The sequence below is a fragment of the Pollachius pollachius genome (genome assembly GCF_949987615.1).
Source record: "Pollachius pollachius genome assembly, chromosome: 1".
NCBI lineage: Eukaryota > Metazoa > Chordata > Actinopteri > Gadiformes > Gadidae > Pollachius > Pollachius pollachius.
The window spans coordinates 29,277,744-29,292,740 of record NC_136934.1 but is presented as its reverse complement, the minus strand read 5'-3'; the positions used below and the strand labels follow the sequence as shown (position 1 = coordinate 29,292,740).

The following is a 14,997-nucleotide window of genomic DNA, read 5'->3' as shown; positions in this document are numbered from 1 at the left end:
CGCTATGTGTGTGTGTGTGTGTGTGTGTGTGTGTGTGTGTGTGTGTGTGTGTGTGTGTGTGTGTGTGTGTGTGTGTGTGTGTGTGTGTGTGTGTGTGTGTGTGTGTGTGTGTGTGTGTGTGTGTTTCCACTCAACTAAAAGGCTTGGCTGGATGAAAGCGTTTGAAACCTGAGATGATCCCTGAACCCAATAAGAGAATGAGGAGAACTCGGTTTAAAAGAGGACCTCACCTCAGGTGTAGGCTGTCGTCCTTCCAGGCTTACCAACCGTATAGGTTGGTAAGCCTGTACGGTATACAGGCTATGCTACACTAACATCTTGGACAATATTACCCATCATTTTATAAATAATACACAATTGATACATCTCTCAACTAAACATGTCATGTAGAACAGAAAGAATCATGTGGTTTTGGTTGGAAATACTCCATACTCTAGTTTTTAGTTCACCATTTAGAGATGTGGTCCTACACAACCTTAACGTTGATAGACCGTAGTCTAATCTTGTTTTATTTAAGAAAGAAATCCCATTGACTCGTAGTCCTACCACCAGTTGTACACGCACCAGTTGAAAAACACAACCCAATAGAAATGTCTTGGGGGTATAACTTCACCCAAAGCCACATTTTAATGAGCATTTGATTTGGATTATTTTGCTGTTAAAATAGGAACTCAAGTGACATTCTCAACAACAATCGCGTTAAACATGTTTCTAAGTTATTCCCCTTCTTCAACAGATATATGCTTATAGACCTATGCTCATTTGGGGCATGCCTGGTATCCCATAGGCTTAGAGCAGGGGTATTTTCAGCACTGTCAATACATTGCAGGATGGAAAAGATAGCTGGATGGAGAAAAACACACCATAGGTCCGGGCTGGGGGAATTAGTGTATGGGGGGATGGGTGGCGCAGGAGGAGGTGGGAGTGGTCGTCGGTGCACCCGTGAACCCAGAGGAGGTTCAACGAGTTTGTGTGTTGCCGTGGAATGCCTGGAGGGAAGTGCCTATCCTCTTGACTTAGTTCACCTTACCTACAGCCTTAACAAACACAAACTGGTGGAGGTGGTTTACTATTACCAATGGTTAGCCATGATGTTTATGTTTTGCAGCAAAACACACATGGACAAAACGTTGACTGAGTTCATATCTAGGCTATAGGCTACTATAATATAACTACTACCTTGGTCGATGGCAGAAATGCGCTGTAGGTCAGACTAGGACACTGCATGTTGTGTGTATGTTGCGGGGGCAGGGCGTTGAGTTCATGTTGCATGGGGGAAGGGACCACTCGCCTGACTGACTGCATGCAGGAGAGAGAAGAGCTTACCCTTAATATTAGACATACCAGTATAACGAAACACGTCATGTTTTGCAATTAAGGTATCAATGCGATGATAAAAAGCAACCTGCCCTTGCCTCACATGGCTATACGTTTTGCGGAGTTTCAATCAGGAGGTTAACCTATGGCCTAGTCGGTCTTGGGAGGTCAGTGGGTTTACACTGCAGGTCACTGCCCTTGAATGTTAAGAATGGTGGAGTCTTTTGGACGACGACAAAGAGTATTTGAACAAAAACAGGGTCGACATTTTGTCAAGTCTGGTTCTGTTTTGGTAAAAGCCTTATTTGGCCTAAAAAATATTTTAGCCTACTAGACATTGGACCAATATGTAGGCCTAAATGATGTATATCATTTGAAACAATATTAAATTGGAACTTCAATATAGGCTACGTATAGTTAATGTATATATATATATATATATATATATATATATATATATATATATATATATATATATATATATATATATACACACACTGACACAGAATCAAACAACGTAATGTTTTTCTGGGGGGGGAGGGGGGAACATGTTTATATATTTCTGCTCGGCTCCGAGTTGTAGCGCGTGCGTATGTTTACACCGACTCTACTCTGCCAACCCCGGCGAGACATGAGTGGGCCGGGCCTTGAGTGTCTGGGAAACCCTCAAATCACTGGTCGGTACAGCAATCACTTTTCGGGAGGATTTAACCAATGGCATTCGCAAAGGAGAAACGTACAGCCAATGAAATGACACGACTCACGCGCACAGATTGTGGGCACGTGGATCCGTGCACATGTTGACACTCGTAAAACCGTGCAGAGAAAGCATGAGCATAGGCTGGACCAATGAGAGAGCAGTGTGCGTCGGCGAGCGGAGACAGGATAGTGAGCGCTCCGGCCGCAGCGGAGTGGAATCTTTTGAAATAGCAACACACTAACCCTCCATTTACATTTTACCTGGCTGCCGGGGCTTCGGCACCGACTTATTTCGCCTTATAGCAGGTGAGAGTTGTACATTTTGTTTCCATTCTGGTTTATGATTGTTGTATTGAGGGTCTAGGTTGAGAGCATAGTCATTTCCGTCCCTGTATTCTGTGTGTCCGCTCCAGTAGCATTATGTGTTGTATTGGTAAGATATACGTTCGTTCGTTCGTTCGTTTGTATTGGTTTTTATGTAATGCTATTATTGTTTTACGATAGCATTGTGAAGTTAATGCACAGCTATTACAATATTCGTTATAACAGGTTTGTCCTTATATATATATATTTGTTGAAAAAAACTAAACTAAAATATATACTGGTTAATAGGCTATTTGAGAAAATGCATGCCGATAAGCCATATTTTTTAGTTTTCATATATCTGGGAGACAGGCATTACCAAAATACGAGCCGCAGACTTCCACTCATTCCGCTGTGTAAACCAGACACTGCCTCCCCCTAATTTGGGCTGTGCCCACGTGACGAGAGGAGGAGAGTCGGACCATTAGCCACTCAGGGTTTTTCACAATGTTGCACCGACTCTGGCAACCGACTCTGATTTAAAAAATGAAATAGCGCAGATTTCCGTTTCTGATAATGGTAAGCGTAATAAAATATTGGCTATAAAGTGATAACTATTATATCATGCATGAAATAGTACATATTAGAGCAGAGTGGGGTTCACTGTGTAAAAATAATAACATTTCGATGTACAAAATGCAATATCCGATGCCTTAATTATTTTTTGCATGTATGCGTTCAATGTATGTTATAGATGATGCTTTAGCTAAGACACCGCCTTAGCCAAGTTGACCCTGGAACTGTAGACACTTAACTCATTCCTTGAGAGAGAGAGAGAGAGAGAGAGAGAGAGAGAGAGAGAGAGAGACATTAGAAAGGAAACATTCCCCCTAGAAAACCTTTATGATAAGAAAATGTACGATTTCCCTTACAAGGATGTCCTCCCGAATACCAAGAAGAGCAAAAGTAGTAAGAAAGTGAGAAGGAGCAACTGCCAGAGCGCAGAGAGGGAGGTAACTGTGTGTCGATTCAAGTGGGATGGATAGAGAGAGCTAGACAGGGGGGAGGAGCCACAGACTGCTGGAGGCAGAGGCTAGAGAGACCGTCTCTGCTTGCACAAGCAGCCCTCCCTCCCACCTCCCATTTGACTCACTCCCTCATCTCCACTCCTCAAGGAGACATGCCCTAGCATTGTGTGTGCATGTACTAACCCACCCCTGGCACTACTAGCCCCACTCTACCACACCATGCTAACTAGGACACTGATGCTCCCACCATTTTGAAATGGGGTTATTGTTATCTCCTTTTGGAGGACGGTTTGATACACATACATAGGGTGGTAGGAACACAAGGCTGCCCCTCTTATGTTATTGTTTTTCTAGACCCTCCACTTACTCTTATCTTCCTCTGGCGTTCTGCTCTTCCTGTTTTGTCCAATCACGCGCCTCCCTGCTCTAATCTCGGCTCATGATATGTTGGCACTCAATCAATGCTCAGAACCAAAAACAACAATTAATTCCCTGATGTGTGTCCCTCTCCTCCCTGAAGACCTCCCTGCTCCTTCCCTCGGCCAGCCATGCAGTCCCAGGGCAGCACCTCCTCCCAGCCCTCCTTCGACTCCCTGAGCTCCAGCGACAGCCTCCTGCAGAGCGACTCGGAGCAGGCGGAGGACGACGAGAGCGTGTTCCTGGCGGGCGGCTCCCCCTCCATCATCATGGATGGCACGGGCCCTGGCAGCGGCGATGGAGGCTCGGTGCGGGCCGGTGGGTCAGACAGCCCCGGGTCCCGGTGGACAGACAAGGAGGAGGAGGACGAGGAAGAGGACAGGGGGTCGGCCGGTGGGAGGCCCAGTGCCACGGACGGAGTCGCCCAGAGGCCCAAGTCCCAGGGAGACCTGCTCTTCGCCAAGAAGGTGAGGGCAAGTGGAGGCTGAGCTCTTCTGCACACGTGGTGGAGCACTCGGATGGAGAGAATGACATTGCAGATGTTGATGGGAGTTTGTTAAATAGGGATGGAGAGATTGTGTGTGTGTGTGGGTGTGGGTGTGGGTGTGGGTGTGGGTGGTGGAGGGGGTGATCTGTAGTTCATTCAGAGTAAGAGGAGCTCTCTGAACTCAGTGGTAATCCATCTTCCTCTCTCTTTGACTCCCTCTCTGTCCCCCCCCCCCCCCCCCAGTGTGCTGAGCTGCAGGGATTCGTCAACCCCTTGTTGGAGCTGCTGACCGGACTGAAGAGGGGACGCTTTGAGCGCGGTAAGCACAGCCCCTCAACCTGACTTTACTCTTGTTTGCATTATGGGCAGTGGCGGTGGGTCAATAGAGGGCGCTAGGGCGCCGCCCCTCAGTGAAATATTCACTTGAATATATCTGCTAACTATGAATCAACTATTATAAATACAAAATAAATCAACAAAAATACATAGTGTTTATCCTCGTTCAATTGTGTGATAGACTGTACTTGCCAATGCCAGCAACCATTTCAATGTGTCTGAACGTCAATGATTTGGGCTAGGCTAGTTATTGGTCTTCCAAAATAAAGTCCTCCTCCAAGTCAAGGGCACCGGCCACGTTGAAGTCAATGTAAGTTTGACTTCAATGTAACTTTCGCCCTCGGGTCGCACCAGTGTGCGACCCAGGCCAATGGTATCGCTTTTCTTTTTTGCTATCACATCATGATTGGACAATTCAGCGAATCAATCAAATAGGATACCTCCCTCAGCAGTATTCGTGCAACATGACTACATGCAGAGAAGAAATAGATTGCTAACTAGCAGAGAGTTGTAAGCACTTTCCACCCATTTCAGTGGAGGAATTGGACTCCCCAAGTAATGTTATACTTAAAAGGATCAAGTAAGTTACATATTAATTTAGTCTTTCGGCCTGTAGCATATAAACAAAGTGAAGCAACTGTCTCACATAGCTATATATATTCTATATAGCTTTAGAAGTACACATTGAGACTCACAAAAAATGGACGCTATAGGCCAGTGATCACGATTTGTCTCAATATCAGAATAACAACAATGGGTCAAATAGCAATGGCTGGTGGAATGGCCATAAAGTAGGTATGTATGTGTAGTGTAAGCTTGTCCAGGCCCTGCAAGTCAGGATGTAGGCTAGGAATCTGAATGAATAGTAGGTAATAGGTAATAGGTAGTGGCCATCGCCAAAATGCACCAGAATACAGGAAATCAAATCTACCAAATTCAAATTTTTATGGGGGGGGACCCCATAGACCTCCCGTCTATTACTGCGCCCCACCAGTTTTTTGATCACCAGTCGCCACTGATTATGGGTAATGTAGCTAATGAATCACATACACACACACACACACACACACACACACACACACACACACACACACACACACACACACACACACACACACACACACGGCCGTCATCGTGATTATCATCTCACCCCAGGATTGTTTGTAGGGGAAAGTTGCATGTCGTTTCTAACATGCGTGTGTGTGTGGCATGTTGGACACCACAACATCAGTGAGTCTTGATACTACACCAGCAGCAATCTGCCGTATTGACCCGGCATATCGACGCGCTCCGCAGTGCAGTGTGTGAGCCATGTGGAGGAACGCAGCAGGGCCGTGGCTGCTTCATGAACATTCCCACAGGGCCAACTGATATGGAAGTTGCATACAGTGTGAAATGCTCATCTGTTTTTGTGTGTGTGTGTACAAAACACAACTGCGGCCCCTGTTTGCATCACGCCTTCTCAGTGTGTGTGTGTTAGAGGGACACGTATCTTCCAGGTTCCATCCTCTGACTGGAGGTTGTGTTTTTGATTGACAGGCCTGACTGGCTTCCAGCAGAGCGTTGCCGTGGACAGGATCCAGCGGATTGTGGGGGTGTTGCAGAGACCCAGTTGCGGGTAAGAATCCCTCTCGTGAAACAAAAAAAAAGACAGACCCCCTGGATGAGTACGGGAGCAGGGCAGGAGACGCCGTGATGGTTTCAATCGTATTGAACCACGGCTCCAATCAAACCCAGCATGGAGCGGCCCTCTACAATTTCAAAACCTTCAGTACGTTTACATGCACAACTTACTCAGATTAAAGCCATAGTTCGACTATGCTCCTCAATCGGACAATTGTAATTGTCAGAGTATACATGGCGGTGAGAAAATCGATTCATTGGCCGAAGCATTTCATACCCCGGTACGATAGGTGGCGCTGTACCCATTTCAACCAGTGGTAATAGAGCCACTGGTGGACCTGTTTACGTCACTAGCAACAACAAACTCAGGCGGCATTCGAGAAAGATGTTTTCAGTAGACAGCTGTCAGTTCACTTCGGGTCCATGTCATTTCTCCGACGCTCCATTGTTCCGACCACTCGGTTGTATGTGGACTCCTCCGGCGGCAGTCGGAGCAGCTCCTCCGGGAGTCTGCATACGGCAACAATCCCTTTCTCCTCCATGTTGCGTTTCAATCTGGACTTCAGAGAGTCAAAGACAAAGGTCCTTTCCCCCAATTCCTTCTCAACCATGGCCAAGATAACCCCCACCACGAGTCTTTAGGCCTACTTGTTGCTGAAGTACCAGGGAGTCGGAGAACCTGACGCAGTCTTTGAGATTCATAATATCAGAGAATATCCCCGTCAGTTCGGCTGCGGCGCAATGAATGAATAAAGATCGTAAAAAAACAATTATTTTGACAGATGTGGCCGAAGTTACTACTTCACAACCTCGTTGATGACCAACATTTAGAAAGACTTATTTTAATTGTTGTGTTACACCTTTCCTGCTGTCGGCTCCCAGACCGTAGTCGAGAAGCACAGGAGAGACGTTCCCTCCAGGGCCTATGTTCTCTCGGGGGTAACAACCTTCACTTTGACCGGCAGTGGATCTGCTTACAGGTCGGAATGAAGTGGCCACCGATTATTGACAGGCTGGGTACTTTGTTTGTAGTTCAACTAACTTAACACTTCACGTTTGCACAGACACAACCAGACTTGTTCATTCACTAAACTGACGCGCGCAACCACCCAGTCGCTGAAGTCACTCACACACACACACTGCCATTCTCGCGCCCACACATATGTTCTTATATTGGCTAACTACATTGGCACGACACCGGCTTCCGACACCTTTTTAAATAAATCGCTGTTTCTCGTTTCCCGACGGCGACAACAACGCGACTATCGTCTTGTACTTCCGGCTCACGGCCCCAGGAAAAGATCTCAAGCATGCGCAGAACGCAAAATCCGATTCCAATCGAATTGACAGTATACATGCACGCTTAATGCGACTATCAATCGAATAATCTAGTGGTCTTAATCCGACTATGAGTAACCCGATTCGATTCGATTTTAGTCCGACTGAGGTGTATACATGCATCATAATAATCCAATCATAGTCGGACTAAGCCTATAATTTGATTTTCTTGAGTGTCATGTAAACGCACTGCTTGTTTCATGTTTTATTAAGCGTCGGCCAGGCTAGGTAATGTTACCACCTCCATCAGATTAACAAGCAGCCCCTAGGGCCTGCGCCAGAATCATGAGGCTGATTACTTGTGTGTTCCTCTTGTGCTCCAAACAAATCTCACTCTATCCATCCTTCACCTTCTCCTGCCTAATGTGTTCCTTCAGGGAGAAGTACCTGAGCACCCTGCTCCAGGTGGAGATGATGCTGAAGCTGTGGTTCCCCCACGTCACCCCCAGCAGCAGCCCGGCCTCCTCCATCCCTCCCCCCACCCTCACCTTAACACGCTCCATCCCGCCTCACAAACACAAGGATCAGTCGCATATCCCTGTCAAGGTGAGTGCAAGCAAGAGAAATTGGGTTGTCCTGCACTCTTCAGAATGTGTCCCTGAGAGGTCAGGTATCCGGAACTCATGCTCTACTCTTTGACTTGATTTCCAGAAGCGCAGGCTCAGTTGGACCGACACCGAGTCACCCTCTCCCTCCCCGGTGGCTGTCAAACGCCCTTGCATCACCACCAACGACAACACAGAGAGAAAAAAACACCAAGTGGACAGCCTGCCCTCGCTGCCGCTGTCAGACCCGACCCCGACCCCGGAGGAGGCAGACAGAGGCCAGGTGGAAAAGTCGAAGGGAAAGAGCAGCGGGAATAAAGGCAAGCCATCCAACTGCAGTACGGGCCAATCCTCAGAGCCAAGCCTGACATGGGTCCACGTTGCCCCGATCCTGTCCCCATCAACGCATAAGAGCCAAGCACTTTCCACAGCAGCAGCAGCAGTTGGGACGGCAGCAAGCGATATTACAAACGAGCTGGCAGCTCTTTTCCCCGCTCCCATTAGCCCGGGCAGTACTGCAATGCAGGATAGCTCAGTGACCTCCACCACGCCCCACAAGCACCACCAAACTGATCTAAAGATGCCAACAAGCTGCCAAAGCCCACCTGCCGCCGGTCAGCAGACTAAGGGCACAGCCTTGGAGACCTGTCAAAGGGAAACCCCGCCTCCGCCCCCCCCCCCCATCGCGGCTTTGCCCTGCCCCCTTAGAGACCTGATGCCCCCAGATTTCACGGAGAACCCACACACTCAGGCATTGCTTCACAAACGCAGAGCCTAAAGCCGCTGTGTGATTGGGCAGTGGTTGAAAACGATGTTTGAAATGACAGACATTTGTTCCTGTCCAGACCAGAATCTGAACTCTAAAGCATTTCTATGTACTTCAAATCTATCAATCACTTGTGCGATATCGGCCTGATGTTTGCATTTGACTAACAATCAAAATTATTTGCACAAATAGTTGGATTTTGAGAGGGAAAGGAGACTGAAACCCAAAGGTTATTAACAAACTACGGATCTTGCAATGATAAATTGGTGAAATTACTTTGAAATTAGTTTCGAGGTGAAAGGCTTAATAGTAATAATGTGTACAAAAGGAGGTTAAGAAGTCAAAGAAGATAGGATATTTGAATTTAGAAGAATATACTATTGGGGCCAATGGAATCATGGTATTCACATCCTGTGAAGACCTAACAAACTTGTGGGTCAATGGAAAATTTCAAACATTTTAAATTGTTTACCACAATGTATTCGTCCTACTTCCAGGGAAGATTTCATCTAGAAATGGTTTCTACATGGAGTTACTTTTCTTCTTCTTTGAGCAGTATAAATATAATAAGATCTTAACTTTAAGACAGAAATTAGGTGACTGCCTTGAAGAAGAACATCTAGTAAAGTAGTTGAATATATTGTCATCTCCCGAATGTTATCCAAGTAGTCTCCTTTGACGGAGAGAGAGCAAAAATGTTCCATCACAGCAATCACAAGGCTCAGACCTTTAGTGTCAAGTGGTTGGTTTTGTTGGAACTCCTAATTGTGTTGGGACGTGCGGATTGGTATTTAGCCGTGCTGGGATCCAGAGGAATGTGTGGTCCAGTCTGATCTTAGGGAGAACAGAAACAGAAAACAAAACCACTGAAAGTCAGTTAATTTATTCATGTGATGATCTAACACTGCATATATTTATTGTCTGTATATATTTATTTGGCAGCTGAATAACGCCTGCTGTATGATTAAGCACAGCTTGGCCTTACATTTTAACGCAAAAGGTGAACGAAAAAATGCTGTGTCCTCATTGGTGATTTTTTAATCGATATCACAAGGTTAAGAAAAAAACAGAGGTCTAACGATTGGCATACTGTGCCTTTACCAAAAACAGAAGGATGCATTAGGGTGAGCATTTGAGGCTTTCATGCATTCATTGAACATTTTGATTGTCTGCTTGTGTTTTATACAAACTAGTACACAGTCCCTCATAGAAGCCTACATCATGTCATCGTATTAATCTCGCTTCCAGTTGTATGTTGGGTAAAGTTGCAGCTATTGCAACAGCAACATTTACTATTTTCAGCTTCTGAGCCAGCTGCCAACCACAGTGTTCTGATGTCCTTATCTTTATAACTGCCTATAACCAACAAATGTATGTAGTTTAGGATGAAAGCGTACCCTTCCTTTGAACTTACTGAACAAAGAAGGAGTAACACATCTGCACATCTTTGGTGCTCTTGGAAAAACTTGAAAATCACAGGAGAAAATTGTAAGAATAACTATTTTTTTTGCCACACCAACATTATCTGCTGCTACTGTTGGCTAATTATCATCGAGATGTCTGATGAGGAATCACAGGCTGACTCTGTATTTGGAAATCTGCAAGGAATATTCATTAATGTATGAGTCGGTTTAAGAAATGAATAACAATCAGATATATTACTACTTTTAAAATGTACTGTACATATACAAAATTGGTTTGAGTGTTTAGAAAAAAGTTATTAACTAGACTGGGGGGAAAAAAAGTAAACAGGAAACCTATGTACCAGATTCCCACCACAAGTCACAGCACCATGTGTGAACACAGAGCCACTGGCAGCCGCTCGACGGAAAACTGAGAAACCAATTGCACTATTTTGTCAATTTCTTTTTCCATGTTATTATTTTTTCTACTCCAGTGACCACTGCTGATGGGTCGCATATGATATCTTTGTTTCTAACTTGCCTTTTCCGGTATTGAAGAGGAGGGAACATCCACTTTCTGAACCCCCCCCCACCCCTTCCCTCCTCTCATCCCTCCTCCCTTCCACTGAACTCCTCCACCCCGCTCTCCTCATGCTCCCCCCTCCCGTGCACCTAACTATCTTTGCTATTTTTCCATTTTACATGCTATCTCTCTTCTGGATATCTCTTTTTGAATATGATGCAACAGGAAAAAAAAACTTTTAATAAATGACACATTTTGAAAAATAACTAGTGACTTTTATTCTCGGTGTGCCTTCATGTATGTGGCCTGAGTTTTGCTGTCATAATCAGACGGCCAGTTGATCATATGACTTTGTCAGAAGTCTAGTATTGTGGCAGGGGCATAGCCCTAACAGCTGGGCAGCTCCATGGGGTGCGGATTTGGGGACAATTTGAAAGACCGGGGGGCGGATGGGGCAGAAAGGAGGGGTGTGTGCGTGTGAGCTACATGTCTGCTTAGAGGCTAAAGACTAATGCATAGTTGATTAGATAAATGTTTTCTCACTATTACCTTGAGACAGCTTGTGTGGCTGTTAGTGTGTGTGTGTGTGTGTGTGTGTGTGTGTGTGTGTGTGTGTGTGTGCGCGTGTGTCTGTGTCTGTGACTGAGCCTCAGTAATCTTGGTTTTGCACGGTGGGGGTGGCCTGATCCACCAACCAGCTGACATTATGAACTAGATAAGCTGTTATTGTGTTTTAAATGTGCATGTGTGTGTGTATATGTGTGTGTGTGCCTGTTTGGAGGATGGGAGTGAGGGGGTATGTGTGAACTTTGAGTCGTAACTACTAAAGTAAATACATCCTTTTGTCCCAAAAACAACAGCGCTTGGACCTCGTTTCACCATGGGGGTCTGTGTCCGCAGCCATGCCACAGTCGGTATAGTAAAAGAAGCTGTAAGCCTGGCAGTGGTTAAGCCTAATCTGTGGACCCTGTCGTGTTGATTTTAGTCCCCCTGAAAGAGATCAGAGGGGAGAATGTCAGGAGAATTCATGCCCTATTGGTATATAGGGGTTTGGTTAAATATCAAATGTGTGTGCTGGAGAATTTTGTATTGATGCCTGTTTCTTTTTTTTTATTTATGTCTGAATGGAAACTGAAGGTAACGAGTTGGGAAATATGTTGTAACGACTGAAGAATTGATATATGTAATATACTGTTAAATCTTTATTTATTTTTTATCTCATAGAGAAATATTCAGTTATGGTTTCACAGGTTGATGTCCTTTGAATCCTATTGTGTGAAAACAATGGAGACCACCATTCTCTCCCTCCGCGTGTCATCATGTCTGTGTGCGTTGCTTTGGTGGGGCAGCAGACATTTCGGCAGGGTGTGGTTTGAGTTCAGTCTGCTCAAACTGAAAATCTGCCATGCGGTCTGCACATGCAAATTAAAAGTGTGCTGCTCACACACACACAGATACACTCTTACACACACACACACACACACACACACACACACACACACACACACATACACACATACACACACACACACACACACACACACACACACACATAGAAACACCCACACCCACACACACACGCAAGCACATACAAACACACACCCATACACAAAGGAGACACACAGAAACAGCTAAGCACGTGCGCACTCATGAGCAAAGAGAGAGACATGTGCGCCAATCCCTCTCATCACACAAACACACACAAACACACACACACACACACAAACTATATACACATACTTTATACTTTGACACACTGACTGATTTAGTGATGAGGCTGTCTGCACTCACATTGACAACAACATAGGCAGTGCTCTCCTCCTCCCCCTCCTCCTCCAACCCTTTGCCTCCCCCTTCGCTCCCAGCCCCCACTGTATCCATGCAGTTTTTAGCAGAGAAGCTTGTGGCCTACCCCCTCCTCCTCCTCCCTCCTGTAGGGGGAGAGGCTGTTGGGGGATAACCTGACTTCCTCGTCATGGATATTGGGAACATGGTGGAGATGCTCGCAACTTTGGCTATTTTTTTATGGATACATTTGTATTAATAGTCATTGAATTAATGTATCAAGTGATATAGTGGCATTGTTATTCTTTTCTTTATTGTATTTGCATTGATATATTAGCGGTAAATATGATTACATATGGACAATATATAAATATGTTACAGAATAATCAAGATAGTATTCACTAATATATAATGAAATATTGTCAGCCAAGGGTTGTGTTCCATATTCAAAGGACTGTATAGGTTGTAATAAACAACAATCCCTCGGATGTTTGCTTGTTTGTTATTACACTTTGTTATTTAGACTGAGGCTAAATCCTCAAGGCCTGTTGAGGCAAAGTGTAGCATGAGTGCGGCCCATCAATAGGATTACCCATCATGGACTCAAGGTCATCCTTACCCATTTTTACGTTGCTTTTAATTGTGTTCACAATACCTCTTGTTTTACCAGTTAATCATCCAGGGCATTGGTTCAATTTAGCTGCATTGGTAAAAAAAAAAAAGAAAGATGAATAAAAGAGAAAAGAGAAAGGGGATAGAAGAGGAGAGATAAAAGGAGAGAGTGAGAAAGAGCATGAGATAAAGAGAGAGAGAGAGAGAGAGAGAGAGAGAGAGAGAGAGAGAGAGAGAGAGAGAGAGAGACTAAGGGAATGATGTGCTTAGTCATTTATTCTAAACTACCCTCCCCCATCATTCATTCACTGCACTACAGTAAGGCTGACATGCACAGAAGTCATGCTGTAACTTTACCATCCCACATTCATATACACACACTCACACATAAGTCATCTTTCTCCGGCACACGTGTCCATCATGCACACATGCCGGAACCCTCCCTTTCACAAACACACACCCACACCTACAAACAAACACACACAGGAATACCGAGAGAAACACGTGCACCACCGCATGGAGGGAAATACACATGCGCACATTCTGTTACTCACGAGTAGTCGTCTGGGCGTGAGGAGGGGACTGCTCCCTACTCAGCCCTGCTCCACATTATTCATGCACAGCCGCTGGTGCTGCAGTAAAACATCAAGGCTAAATTTGAGCTATTTATGCTAAGCTCAGTGTGTGATGGGAGGAAGCTCAGTTAGCGGACAGCATGTCGGCCAGCCCCCCCTTACGCTCATCTCTGTGATGTCATTGACAGAGGGGGCGCAGTAAAGAAAGGTACGGGGACTACAGCCTCAAGGACGCATGTGTGTGTCTGGTGACATTGGGGTTGGTATTTGGAGCAGGGCCCGGGCTGAAGGCGACAAACATCCTCATCACTTTGTCTGGCCTGAATGTGTTCTCGGAGACCCGCTATTAACCACACCAAACACTCCCGTACGAGCACTCAATTATTGAAGAAAAGCGCGAAGTAAAGGCGACTTGGAACATTGAAGCAAAGAGAACTATAGAAAGAGAAATCTGCCAAGATCCATCTGACAAGAAATGTGCAGTGAGATTATAAAAGTAAGGTGATAATAAATAATAAATTGATTAATACATGAAAAGGAGGTGTTGAAGTTTTTTGATATGTTTACCGGAGGAAGATATAGAGAGCAGAGTCCCAGCGGAAGCGACATCTTCTTAGTTGATTTACCGCCCCTGTCAGACACACAGGACCACAACTGGGTCAGCATAATCAAATTATACCATGAACATACAACTGATGTATCAAGACCTGTTACCCTGAGACCATGGCGTTATGTAATACTCTGTAGCGAGGAGAATTACAATATCAGTCTGCCTGTTGAGATCTTTTTTGTAGGGGGGGTTGTGCATTTGTTGACTTAGAATTTTCCATCCCTATCAAATAATTGTAGGGCTAGGGTTAAAAGCCCAATTCACAGTGTTTATCAAACTGTCTGTGTGTGCACTTGTGTGTGCATGTTTGCACGTGTGTAGACTCTGAACAAGGTATGTGGTTTTATGTGGAGGTATGTTGCTTTTGGTGCGTTATACCAGCATCTGTTGTTGCATTTTGCTGAGGCAGTGTTACGTAACACAGTTGGACCATGAAAAAAAAAAGGGGGGGGGGGGGCGCTGGCAGCGAACATGTGAGGTGCCCGCTAGAAACTCAGTGCAGCGGTGAACATGTGACAGAGTGACTGAGAGTGAGTCACCCAGTGAGCAAGCAGGGAAGCAGATAATGCCAACATCAACCTGCAACAGCATGATCATTGGAATGAGGAAAAATACCCTTTACACAAAATA

The 14,997-nt window shown here is 45.3% G+C and overlaps 1 protein-coding gene across 1 annotated transcript; it reads left to right on the top strand.

Annotated features, from left to right (window-relative positions):
* Nucleotides 1–2,192: 2,192 nt before the first annotated feature.
* LOC307090430 (uncharacterized protein) lies at nt 2,193–8,881 on the top strand. Its single transcript, XM_079757075.1, has 6 exons — nt 2,193–2,322; nt 3,868–4,231; nt 4,495–4,570; nt 6,127–6,205; nt 7,926–8,094; nt 8,200–8,881. The coding sequence occupies exons 2-6, from the start codon at nt 3,896–3,898 to the stop codon at nt 8,869–8,871; spliced, it is 1,332 nt and encodes a 443-aa protein (XP_079613201.1). The 5' UTR covers nt 2,193–2,322; nt 3,868–3,895; the 3' UTR covers nt 8,872–8,881.
* The last annotated feature ends 6,116 nt before the right edge of the window (nt 8,882–14,997 follow it).